This window comes from Rhamphochromis longiceps, linkage group LG3 (genome assembly GCF_057381845.1).
Source record: "Rhamphochromis longiceps isolate RC_006_pf linkage group LG3, R_longiceps_female_GT1.1, whole genome shotgun sequence".
In the NCBI taxonomy this organism is placed as follows: Eukaryota; Metazoa; Chordata; class Actinopteri; order Cichliformes; family Cichlidae; genus Rhamphochromis; species Rhamphochromis longiceps.
This window is the reverse complement of record NC_140559.1, coordinates 21,545,901-21,558,510: the sequence shown is the minus strand read 5'-3', so window position 1 is coordinate 21,558,510 and position 12,610 is coordinate 21,545,901. Positions and strand designations below refer to the sequence as shown.

Sequence of the window (12,610 nt, the reverse complement as noted above, 5' to 3'; positions counted from 1 at the left end):
AAATATATATATATATATTTTTTTTTTTTTTTTTTTTGAACACTATGCACCTTTGATGATGTTATGTTGAATTTGTGAAGTGGTGTTGTTCAACATGGACAGTGAAAAGGGAAGGAAAGAAAAACATGATTACATTTTATTGATTATTTAACTGTCTTTTGCAATCCAGCATCAAGCTGTGAGATTTAAAGTAGACTTTAACTGAAGTTCATCATCATTTCACAGAGTGGAACTGCAACACAGAGATAACCATAAAATACAGGTTGAGGAGATAATAAACGGATATTTAATATGTTTGCTGTACATGTATTTGTCTTGTTATTCTCACATCATATAAATATTTGTTCCTCTACAGATTGACTTTTGCTGACAAATGTATTTTGTTCAAACATATATAGAAATTCATTTTAAATGTTTTATAAGCAGTAAGGCAATAAACAAAAACACACAGAGCATCCTGACATTTGAAAGCACTTCACTTGTTCCACAACTTGTCATGTTACAGCCTTATTCCAAAATGGATGAATTTATTTGTTCACAGGCGAGTATGTACAACCTTTGCATCAGCACTAAAAATTGAGCTCACGTGAATCCTGTTTTGGTGCATCTCTTGATTGTTCGTCAAATCTTTCCCAGCTTGATTAGAATCCACCTGTGGAAAATTTATTTGATTGGTGATGATTTTATATAAGTTATTATGATTTGATAATATCGTATAGTTGACAGACCATAACCAAGCCAAGAGGTCAAATGAATAGTTTATGTAGACTTCTGAGACACAATTTCATGTAAACAAAAATCTGGGGAAGGGTACAGAACAATTTCTGCAGCACTGGAGGTCCCAGTGAGCACAGCAGTTGCCATCATCATTAAATGGAAGAAGTCTGGAAGGAATCTCTGCCAAACCAATGTGAGCAATGGTAGAAGCTGAGCTGAGGGTAGAAGGTGCCCAAGAATCCAATGGTCACTCTGACTGAGCTCCAGCATTGATCTATGAAGAGAAAATAACTTGCCAGAAAGACAACTATTTCTGACGCTCTCCACTAACATCGTTTGTATGGTAGAGTGGTCAGACTGAAGCCACTCCTCAGTAAAAGACACATGATAGCTAGCATACAGTTTGTCAATAGGCAACCCACGGACTTGTGGACGATTAGAGGCAAAATCTCCCCCCCCCCCCCCCCCCCTGTCCCCTTCTGGCTGCCTGTGCCTCAATTTTATCTCACAACTTAGACATTCACATTACTCACACTCTCATAACACATACATATAGGACCTTGGGGGTGGGCACGCTACACGGCATCCAGAAGACCATCAGGGTGTACACCTCACCCCTGGCGCCGTTGCCCACCTCTCAATTTTAAATACAGGTATACATTGATGGCTAGCAGGAGGGACCATGCGCTTACCTGCTGCTCTCTGGCAGGTAGCTCCATGCCCTCCTGGGTTTTAAATGCACCTTAGAACACTCAAGCATCAACACTACATATGAGCGGGTGGAGGGAGGTTTGGAGTCTTCTCTCACCCCCGTTCTCTGCGGCCTGCTGGAGCGGGGGGCAGAGATATAGTATGTATATATATATATATTAGGGGTGCAACGATACACAAAATTCACGGTTCGGTTCGGTTCGATACTTTGGTGTCACGGTTCGATATTTTTTCGATACAAAAAAAATGTTCATGCCTTTTTAATTTGTCATTTATTAAAATTATAAATATATATTTTAACTCAAAAGTACAGTTTTTAAATTTAACCCTAACCTTTGTGCGTGTTTTTTATTTTGACAGCGAATGCGCACCTGCGGACCACTTATGTGCAGCCCTGGTTATTTAGCTCATCATATTGCAGCCACAGAAATTCTTTTGTCCATGAAACCATAAAGCTGCACTTTCTTTTTGCCTTATAGTCTGATTTGTCATAACTTCTCCGTTTTGTGGTAAGCTTTTCTTTGGCTGTCACTTCTTCACCCTGACCGGTCTTATTTGGCTCAGCAGAACTGAAATGCTTTTACACACGGACTCACATAAGCTCAGCGATTCTCTGCGCGATCAACCTCTCACATGTTTAAGCTGCGGGAGATTTCACTTGTCATGTTTGCATAGTAAGCTAACGATTAATAAGACGATGTCAGAGGAATTGGTGCACAAATTATCATCACTCACAGATCAGTGCTGTCGCTCTCTATACACAGTTCGCGCGATTGCAAAGTGAAGGCAAAAAAAACAAGCGCAAATTCAAACGCGATTTCAATATGTCACATATTGACAGTGGCTCACAGATGCCAATGACATAATTACCCAGCTACATTTCTGAAAGAATGAAAAAGCATTGACATATATTTTTCCTTCCTACAATAGCCCGACGGGCAGGGCAGAGATAGATTTTGGTAGCCCGACTGAAAAAAATCGCTAGCTCCAGGACGTCGGGCTAGCGATATTGCGAGCCCTGTATCTGATTGAGGAATCACTCATCTTTGGAAAAGAGAGTTTATTACAGAGAAATGTCTCTTTCCAAAATAAAAGCTATACTATCCGCTTCTTCTGGGCTATATTCTCAGCAGCATAAGGAGAATCATGTGCTAACAGCTGTCTAAATGACTCGGCTAAAGTTAGTAGCATGCTTGTTGTTTTGGTCTTTGCACTAGGATGATGTCTGCGTAAATGTGCAGTCATATTCGTTGTGTTCCCACTAGTGCTTTCAGGTTAATCTCGTTGAAATGACCTTAACGCCACAACACGGCAAATCTCCGTTAACGAGCTACCGCCGATCGCCCCGTGCATGGGGCTAGACGGCCAACACGTTAACGAGCTAACTGCGCTAACACACTAGTTCCCACCCATGTAATTGAGCATTGCATGGCACATCCAACATACTGTTTTACTTTAGTCCATGACTCGCTTACCTTCAGGGTCATACGTCACATGAAAACCAAAATAATTCCAAACGCCAGATCTGAATGAGGGTGGGGGAGGTCCATATGTCTTGCTAGCTTGCCCTGCGCTCTTCCTTCTGACTATGCTGTCTGTGTTGAGTGCTCAGTGGATCTGCGCTCGACAGTGCAGCCTAGGCGGAGTAGTCGAACGCAGATTCACTGAGCGCTCAACACAGACAGCATCGTCGGAAGGAAAGTTGATAAAATAAATTACAAATGTTGTATTGTTCGATACATATGCGTACCGAACCGAAAGCACTGTATCGAACGGTTCAATATCGATACGAATATCGTTGCACCCCTAATATATATATATATATATATATATATATATATATATATATATATATATATATATATATATATATATATATATATATATATGTTTTTCCCTATGTTAATACTGTCCATATGTACATAGCGATGCAGAACTGTACCACCCCCAGCATGTTTACACTGAGTAGGAGATGCTCTGTATCTCATTGTACAACTGTATAGTGACAAGAAAGGCATTCTATTCTATTCTAAAACCCTGCACTCACTTCTTAATTACCTGGAAGCACCTTAAAGACAACCGGCCCCTCTCAACAGCTGCGACAAATCATCTGGAGAAAAGGTAAGCATAGGAGACCAAACACTGAGGAACAAATCCTCATTTCATCCTATGATAACAGCATTTTCACCATTTCAGCCAATTCCTTTTGCACAATTTGTCTCTTGTGCTCAGGCAACATCTAGGGCCATGAACGCACTTTCACGCCAGGCTGCGTTTCAAAGTGGTGCTCCATGAGAGTCATGCAGCCGGGCAGGGGGAAGAACACATCTGCAAACCGCTGTTGCAATGCAGGAACATCTGCCTTGTGTGAGATGTTCATTACAATGCATCTTAAACACACTCTGTGAAAACTTCATGCCCACATTTTGTTTTTAAGAAAAATCAAACATCTTTGTCCTTGAAGATCATTTCAGAGTTTTTAATGAGCTGCAGGAACCCTGTTCAATGTTAGTGGAGAACAGCCAAGTCTCCTCTTGTGATAAAGCTCCACATGTACCACTGAAAACAGTTAAATTACTTTGAATCTGAAATCAGGGCTCAAACTACTTGTTGTGCGACCATTTCTTTATTTTTCAAAGTTCATCAAATATAGGATCAAAACAAATCACGATTTCATAATACAAACTTCAAATCAACAAGAAAAAGGCTGCAGAACATGTGGATCAAAATGAATTCATAAAAAAAACAACATGTGGACTTCAAGAACACAGTAAGCACACTAAAGTGAAAGGAGGAGCGAAAAATAGAGGTTTAATAGAATTTGAATTTTTGATCTTGTAACAGTTCTTTGCTGCCAATGTGAATACGAATGTGGTCTTTGCCTAACTGAATAAAGGTTACTCTGACTCACTGCTCCATCTTCTGGTACAAACTGGTATTACATGGAAGTACAGCCCAAAACCAGTTTAGCTTGAGTTTCTTTTTTCTGGACATAAAGTCACAGCAGGTGTTGTTTCAAAGCTGGTGGACAGATTTAGTTCATTTTGGAAGTTTTAAGAGCAACTGCTGTGAAATTATTTGCAATTTTGGGAGAAAAGGTTCAAGAGAAGAAACAGCAAAAGTTTAAATATGAATGAAGAATTTAAATTTAACTGAGGTAACACATTAAATGAATGCATTTAAAAAAAGAAGTTAATTTTGGAAACACTAAGAAAGTTCAAATGAAAGAAATTGAAATATATATCCATATCTGCAATTTTGATACAAAGTCTGTTTGGTAAAAAGACATTCCTATAACTTTATTGTTTATTGTTTAAATGCATTTCATGTCACCCAGAGGGCATAATGCAAACACGCTTACACACACATAGGATGTGATTAGAATAAGTCCCTGAGATATTCTGAATATTCTAAACCAATTCTGAATCCCTAGAAAGTCAGTAGATAACAACATTAGATTATTAGGGTTAGGAAGAGAGGTGTTTTGGTTTTCTGTCTCTTACAGAGAAAGGAACAGACACCAGACGAGGTCACAGAGATACGAGGATCCTTCGCAGCAGAGACATACACAGTGACTGCCGAGACACCAACTGGGTCCAAGGGTGATGGCGTTTGGGCTCCAGCTAGTCACTTCAAAAGGATGGATCCCATAAACACAGCAATAACCATGAAGGGGTTGGCGGAAATCCGGGAACACCAGACCAACGAGGTTCGAGAGGCTATTGGGCAAAAGGGGGACGCGTTCCTGATCTTTTTCTGGAGGACACACAGGACCCGAGGATACACAGATCGTTGTTTGAAATCGGGGCAGAATAATCCCCTGATCTGTGCCACGACTGAAGGGTTGTCTAACCCCTAAGGTTGAAGAATGAAGAGCAGAGGATCACCCAACTGGACGACACTGGTAGCTGCAGCAATAAAATAAAGGCTAAAAGCTCCTTGGACAGAGGTTCTAGTCTGAGTACGTCTGAAGGGTATAAGGTAGCACCAAATAAAGCTGTGGGAGAACTGGGCAGTGTCATATGTACCTGATATTGTTGTAATAATAGTTTGTCTTGCATTTGACCTGCACAAACACAGAGGTCATCTCACATATGGTTCGCCCAACAGGGGGACAAAGGTCCTCAGGAGTGAGAAGAGATGAACCCGGCCACACTGGATTACAGGGTGTTGGTGAGCTCTTTAGAATAAAGAGCTCATCAGGGGGAGTGTTAGATTATAATATTATTTTATGCCATGTTATACCCCTAATTAAAGGTTGTGAATTATTATGTAGTTTTAGTTTGCAGTATTCTCCTGAAGTAGAAGAAGCTGATAACTATTGCATTAGTTAAACTGATTTGCATTACATTAGACTGCTGATTTATTGTGGATGAATGATATTGTTTTATGATGTTATAAGAAATACTGTTTGCAGAAAGTCATCGCCTTATTTGTCTGATTAGAAGAGAACAGAACATACTGGAGTTTTCTGCCCCATCTCAGCAGGAGCAGATAAACGGGGAGCCAAGGTCATAGCTTAGGCGCCGTGTGAGAGAAAGCATGTGAATGTTTAGGCTTTTATGATAAGGTGGGGGCACCAGAGGCTATAAGAGTTTGATTAATGCTCCACCATTTTGAGATCTGAGGCTGTCTGCATACAGTGTCCATCCCCCACGCGTGTGACTATTAAAATCATCGTTTGACTCAACCCGGCCGGACCAGTGTTGTTATTGTGGTTTTTCCTCTTGTCTCCATCCCCAATTTTTGAACTCGTAACAACAGTAACAAGTACAACTACTAAACACTACTGTGTCCTAAGGGAACAAAGATTAAAATGTAACAGGGATAACATTTTAGAGAATTAAAATCCCTCAAAGGAAAAAACAAACTTGATATGCATATCTATACATGCAGCTTCCTAAATGTAACATTCAGGATTATTCACTGCAGGTCCAGAAATCAGAGCTACCTCATCAGATCCTAGTGTGACATCAGCTGACACTCTTTACAGGAGATTCCATCTGAACTCTGTGGAGCCTGATCTCAAGGTTTTTAAGTCTGACCCTGAAACCAGAAGAGGATCTTTCTCTCTCTTCAGATTCATTGTGATCCAGTGATTTCAGTCCTGCATGATCAGGCTGATGTTTGCACAGAGCAGATAACGAAGTGAATGTTTTTGCACATTAGTAACAGTGAAACAGTTTATTTACAGTGTGGGATCGTTTGTGTTCGGAGTATGAACTGAGATTCCTTAAGCTCTTGTCACACTGGTCACAGCTTAAGTTCACTTCCATGTGTGTACATTCATGTTTGTTACGATGAGCTGATTGTGAGAAGCTTTTGTCACAGTGTCTGCACTTGTATGGTGTCTCTCCTGTGTGGATTCGCTTATGGTTTTTCCATTGAGGTCATGTCCAGTGGTGAAGGATGACCCACACTGGTCACAGATGTGCTTTTTGACCCCACTGTGGAAGAGTTTTTGTATTTTTAATGTACTTGGTGTGGAAGCCTCTCCCACATTCTTTGCAGTAGTTCATTTTGTCTCCAGTGTGTCTACGTTGACGTGGTTTTAGGTCCCGTTGATGATTGGAGGTTTTTCCTCAAAGGTTAAAAAGAAACTCTTTCCCACCACCACAGTGACGACAGGGTTGAGAACTGGATCCATCTGTGTTGCTCTGCTTTTTTATTTTTATCCTCAATGTTGCCTGAAACAAAGAGCATCTCTGCCAACGTCCAATTACATTTTACTGTTTACATTATAAGACTGAGTTTACTGAACAAAAATGACTCTTCATTTTTCCAAACAATTCATTCAGTATAACTCCATAAGTTTACTGATCAGACTTGTTCCAAACACTCGGGTTACAATTACAAGATAAAAAAATCAATACAGCCTCACAGTAACTGCACTTGTAGAGTTACTTTCAGGTGTGGATCCGTCGGTGGTTTCTCACGTGATATGGAGATTTAAAAGTCTTCTCACACAGGTCACATTTATAAGGTCTCTCCTCAGTGTGGCTAAACATGTGTAGTTGTAACTGTGCGTCTGTTATAAACAGTTTCCCACACTGATCACAGCGGGAAACATCATTTCCAGTGTGAATCCGTAGGTGACCATTTCGGTAGTGTTTGTCGCTGAAACTTTTTCCACAAAAGTTGCAGCTATACGCCTTAATTCCAGAATGGGTAACTAGATGCCTCTGTAAGTTGTTTTTTTGAGCAAAAGCCTTACCACAAAACTCACAGCTGTGTGCTTTAACTCCACTGTGCACGATACGGTGTGATTTTAAGCTTTGATAATGGGTAAAAGACTTTCCACACAATTTGCAGCTGTAAGGTTTAACTCCACTGTGGACGTGTTGGTGTGTTTTAAAGGATTGAGCGTGGGTAAAAGACTTTCCACACAAGTGACAGTTGTACGCTTTAACTCCACTGTGGATGAGTTTGTGTGATTTTAAGCTTTCAGCCCGGGCAAAATCCTTCCCACACAAGTCACAGCTGTACGCTTTAACTCCACTGTGGATGACTTGGTGTATTTTTAAGCCTCTAGCCCGGGCAAAATCCTTCCCACACAAGTCACAGCTGTAAGGTTTAACTCCACTGTGCATGACTTGGTGTTTTTTTAAGGCTCCAGCCTCGATAAAAGACTTTCCACACAAGTCACAGCCGTAAGGTTTAACTCCCTTTCTTTGACGTTTGTCAGCCTCCTGAGAGCGCTGACTTCTTGCTCCATGTTGGTCCTGCAGTGACAGAGATACAAACAGGCAGTGAGTGAAATGCAGTCGTGGAACGAACTGAAACTCCCTCCGTCAGTGGAAACAAACATGTCAACAAACACATTGTTGGTGTGTTAGCACCACCTTCTGGTGATAGTATCACATTACAATGATGTGACACAATGAGAGGTGTAATGAAAATTACATTATTGAAGAAATATATAAGTGGAGAAAATCTTTTACTTCATAAAATATTTTGAGTTCAACTGATGATATTGTTGTTTCAATATGTGCTGATAAAATATGATCTTTGCATTTTCTTCTAACTTCTGTGGTTTTTGGTTGTGAATGTAGAGTCTGTATATATGGAGGAGCCCAGGATGCAAAAGACAAAGCTGCTGTTAATTGTGTTTTAAAAACCAACCAGTTGCACACACAGTTTCAATAACAGTGTAACTGTGATGTTTTTCTCACCTTTTGTGTTGAAGTCATTGTTTCCTCTGTAGTGGCTGAGCTGAGTCCAAATGGCTGAAATTGTCCTTCTGCTGCTCCACCAGACTCTTCTCCTCCTGTTACTCAGCTGGGACACAAAAAGTATATAGACATATTTTACCCCTTACAAAAAAAAGCAGAGCAAATAAACATTACTACACTCCTCAGTGCAGGGCTCGCAAAATCTCAAAATCCCTGGTAACCCTTCGGGCAGGGAAGGGTTTTTGGTAGCCCAAAACAAATTTAAGTAGCCCAAATAAAAAAGAGAATAATTTTTTGATTGATGTTTGGTTTCCTGTTTTGTTTCCTTTACAATATTATACATTAAAGTATAATATTGTAACAGAAACAAAATATTAATCATAAAATTTTGGAAAAACAAATTACAACATTGTATAAAAATTACAACTCAAATACTTGGTTCTAATTGAACAGAAATTTCTATGAACTTGTAAGAACTGTGTAGAACATGAATCAGTCTGTGTCAGATCCTGAATTTGAAATTTCCACTGAAGTCACAGGTAAGAGGCAAGTGGAACCAAGATCTAGGCCATTTGCTTTTTTGAAGTTTGCAAAGACTGCTAAATCGTGCCAGTGGTAGTTCACTCTTTGCAACATAGTACGCTGTTCTAAACAGATTTTTCAGGTTTATTTTTAGTATGTTATTTGCAATTGGTGTTTGTTCTGGGAAAGATATTGCAGAGTGAGCAATAATGCATTTCTCATGGGTTCTAATGGGGTCCTTTCTTAAAATGACTGGCCCAGCAACAAAGGCGCTTGTCGACTCAGAAATCAAGGGAAAACCAATAACACATCCGGCAGAACATTATGTTATTTACACAGGTGCACACAAGTGGTCCGCATGTGCGCATACGCTGTCAAAATAAAAGACGCGCACCAGATAAGAAGTTGCAACGCGCGTTTGCGTCCATATAAAAGGCACTGTTTTTGTCCGCTAGAGTGGGATTTTCACGGCACATTCTGCATCACATCTCTGTGCGTTCATCATTTGTTTGAAGCCAGCTCACCTCCTGCAACCACTTTTCCGAGAATACTTGCTTGAGAATGCTTCTTTTGTGGTTCAGACTCCTTCTGACACTTCTTCTGCGATGGAGGAACACCACAGTAATTGCTTAAAGGAGCTTCTTCGAAATCTTTAAAAGTTCTAAACAAATGTCTGTCCTCCTCCTGAAAATATTATGTAAGCAAACACGCGTTGCAACTTCTTATCTGGTTTCATTTTGACAGCGAATGCGCACCTGCGGACCACTTATGAGCACCCCTGGTTATATAGCTTGTCATATCGCAGCCACAGAAATTCTTTTGTCCATGAAACCATAAAGCTGCACTTTCTTTTTGCCTTATAGTCTGATTTGTCATAACTTTTCCGTTTTGTGGTAAGCTTTTCTTTGGCTGTCACTTCTTCACCCTGACCTGTCTTATTTGGCTCAGCAGAACTAAAATATATATCCTGCTGCTTTTACACACGCACTCACATAACGCTCAGCGATTCTCTGCACGATCAACCTCTCACATGGTTTGAGCTTGCTGCGGGAGATTTCACTTGTCATGTTTGCATAGTAAGCTAACGATTGATAAGACGATGTCAGAGGAATTGGTGCGCAAATTATCATCACTCACCAATCAGTGCTGTCGCTCTCTATACACAGTTTGCGCGATTGCAAAGTGAAAGCAAAAAACAAGCGCAAATTCAAACGCGATTTCAATATGTCACATATTGACAGTGGCTCACCGATGCCAATGACATAATTACCCAGCTACATTTCCGAAGGGATGCAAAAGCATTGACATATATTTTTCCTTCCTACGATAGCCCGATGGGCAGGGCAGCGATAGATTTTGGTAGCCCGACTGGAAAAATCGCTTGCCCCGGGACGTCGGGCTAGCGATTTTGCGAGCCCTGGTACGGATTTGAACGGAACAGATCAAGAGCAATAGCATTAATGAATGCTATTGAAAACATTTCATCAGAAAATATAATACCGCCGTATTTTCACGACCATAAGGCGCACTTAAAAGTCTTCGATTTTCTTCAAAAAGTACGGCACGCCCTATAGCGCAGTGCGCCCTGTGTGTTGTAATGAGGACGTAGTAGAGAACACCATGAGAACGCTAAAGGGTGAAGTGTGTGCGTTGACTTTATCGCACATACCTGTATAAAAGAACAGGTATGTGCGTTATGCAGGACATCATTGTTTTAACAACCCTGAAAATGGCAAAGAGACACGCTTACGAAGCACAGTTTGAACTGAAGGCCATCAGCTACGCGGAGGAACATGGAAATCGAGCAGCGGCGAGAGAATTTAAGATTAATGAATCAATGGTTCGCAAATGGAGGAAGCTAGAAAACAAGCTCCGGCAGGTCAAGAAAACGCAGCTGATGTCTGTGAAGGTTCTCGTTCATCCAGGTCATCGTAGTCAAAGGAGCTTGCAAAGAAAAGCGTCTGGACTTCTTTAAGATGCTTGAAGACGTTTCACCTCTCATCCGAGAAGCTTCTTCAGTTCTAAGGTCAAATGGTGGAGAGTCCCAGATATAAACCTAGGGACAAAACTGAGGGACAAAAGGACCCCCTGATGATCCTCTAATCGCCTGAGCCAAGGTGTGAAACTGGGCGTGGGTCCCAAACAGCCAGAGTTTCGGGTGAGCTCATTGTGAAACCTGGCCCACCTTATCATGCGAATTCCTGAGGTCAGATGGCCCAGGATGTGAGTGGGCGTTAAGGGCATTAAGCGTTTAACGTTTAAGCGTTAAGCCCATACAGGTATCCCAGAATGCAGATCAAATTACAGGAAGCAATGGTGGTGGTGTAGTTTTAAAATACCCCGTTTTGCTGTCACCAACTACACTTTTAACAGTGTTTTAGCCGCAAATGTCGCGCCGTATGTCTGGTCAGGTTGTCAACATAGAACATGTTTGCAAAAGTGGCAGCCTCGCTTCTGTCAGTCTGCCCCAGGGCAGCTGTGGCTACAACCATAGCTTGCCTCCACCAGTGTGTGAATGAATAGTGGCATTGTAAAGCGCTTTAGGTGCCTTGAAAAGCGCTATATAAATCCAATCCATTATTATTATTCATTATTAAGGACTGTCTGTTAGAATGTGATTTTTTTCTGTCTCTTTTTTTTTGTTTGTTTCTTTTTCTTTTTTTTTTTGCTTTTTCGGTCATGTTATGTTTACCTGTCAAAGGCTTGTTACAAACTATGAAACACATCGTGCAGACTTCTGGATGTTAGAAGAAAACTAATACTGCTCATGAATGAGACTAAAGGCAGGAAGGTGTCCTTTAAAACTAAACATGTTAATAGGACCTCCCTATTTATATCATACTTTATCATATAGCACGTGTCGTGTATTTCAGTAATAGCCTGCTGATTTCAGTGTAGTGGTGAACAGTCACACAGCTCACGTATGCGTTATCTGTGATACTCCTTAACTATAATTTATCCAAGTTAACTTCAGTTAACCATTCAGACAGTTCTTTTGTAATGAAAAACATAAACACCCATGCTGCCGGGAGGTTTCCTCAGTGCCAGCTGTTAACATTATAGCTGCTTATGCAGTAACCATGGTAACCACGGACTCTGAGCGGCTGGATCGACGGAGGTCAGACAACAATTTTACATGTATGATCTTAAAACAGGACACAGCCACTATAGGTGCTGGCCTCATATCAAATGTGAAGGCAGACTGAATCTATGTTTGACATTTTTTATATCTAATCTTCCTTTTCAAACATTGAAACAGCAGCGAGTCTGCAGCTGAGGGAATACAAACTCAAATTGTCGGAACAGGTTTGCTCGTTTCTTGGATTCATTTGGGGATTTATTAAATGTATAACTGTTATTCTAATCTGCTGCTCACATTAAAATGTGAAATACATAAATAATTAATTAAATGTGTCAATAATTAATTAATTACATGGGTCATAACTATTTAATTTATTAATTAAGTCCAATTTTAATTAATTATTGCC

The 12,610-nt window shown here is 40.5% G+C and overlaps 1 protein-coding gene across 1 annotated transcript; it reads right to left on the bottom strand.

Annotated features, from left to right (window-relative positions):
- Positions 1 to 4,482: 4,482 nt before the first annotated feature.
- LOC146673402 (uncharacterized) lies at positions 4,483 to 11,351 on the bottom strand. The gene is made up of 2 exons (XM_085401902.1): positions 8,601 to 11,351; positions 4,483 to 8,150 (listed from the first exon to the last, which is right to left on the bottom strand). Exons 1-2 carry the CDS (start codon positions 8,616 to 8,618, stop codon positions 7,335 to 7,337), a joined length of 834 nt encoding a protein of 277 aa, XP_085258028.1. The 5' UTR covers positions 8,619 to 11,351; the 3' UTR covers positions 4,483 to 7,334.
- Between the last annotated feature and the right edge of the window lie 1,259 nt (positions 11,352 to 12,610).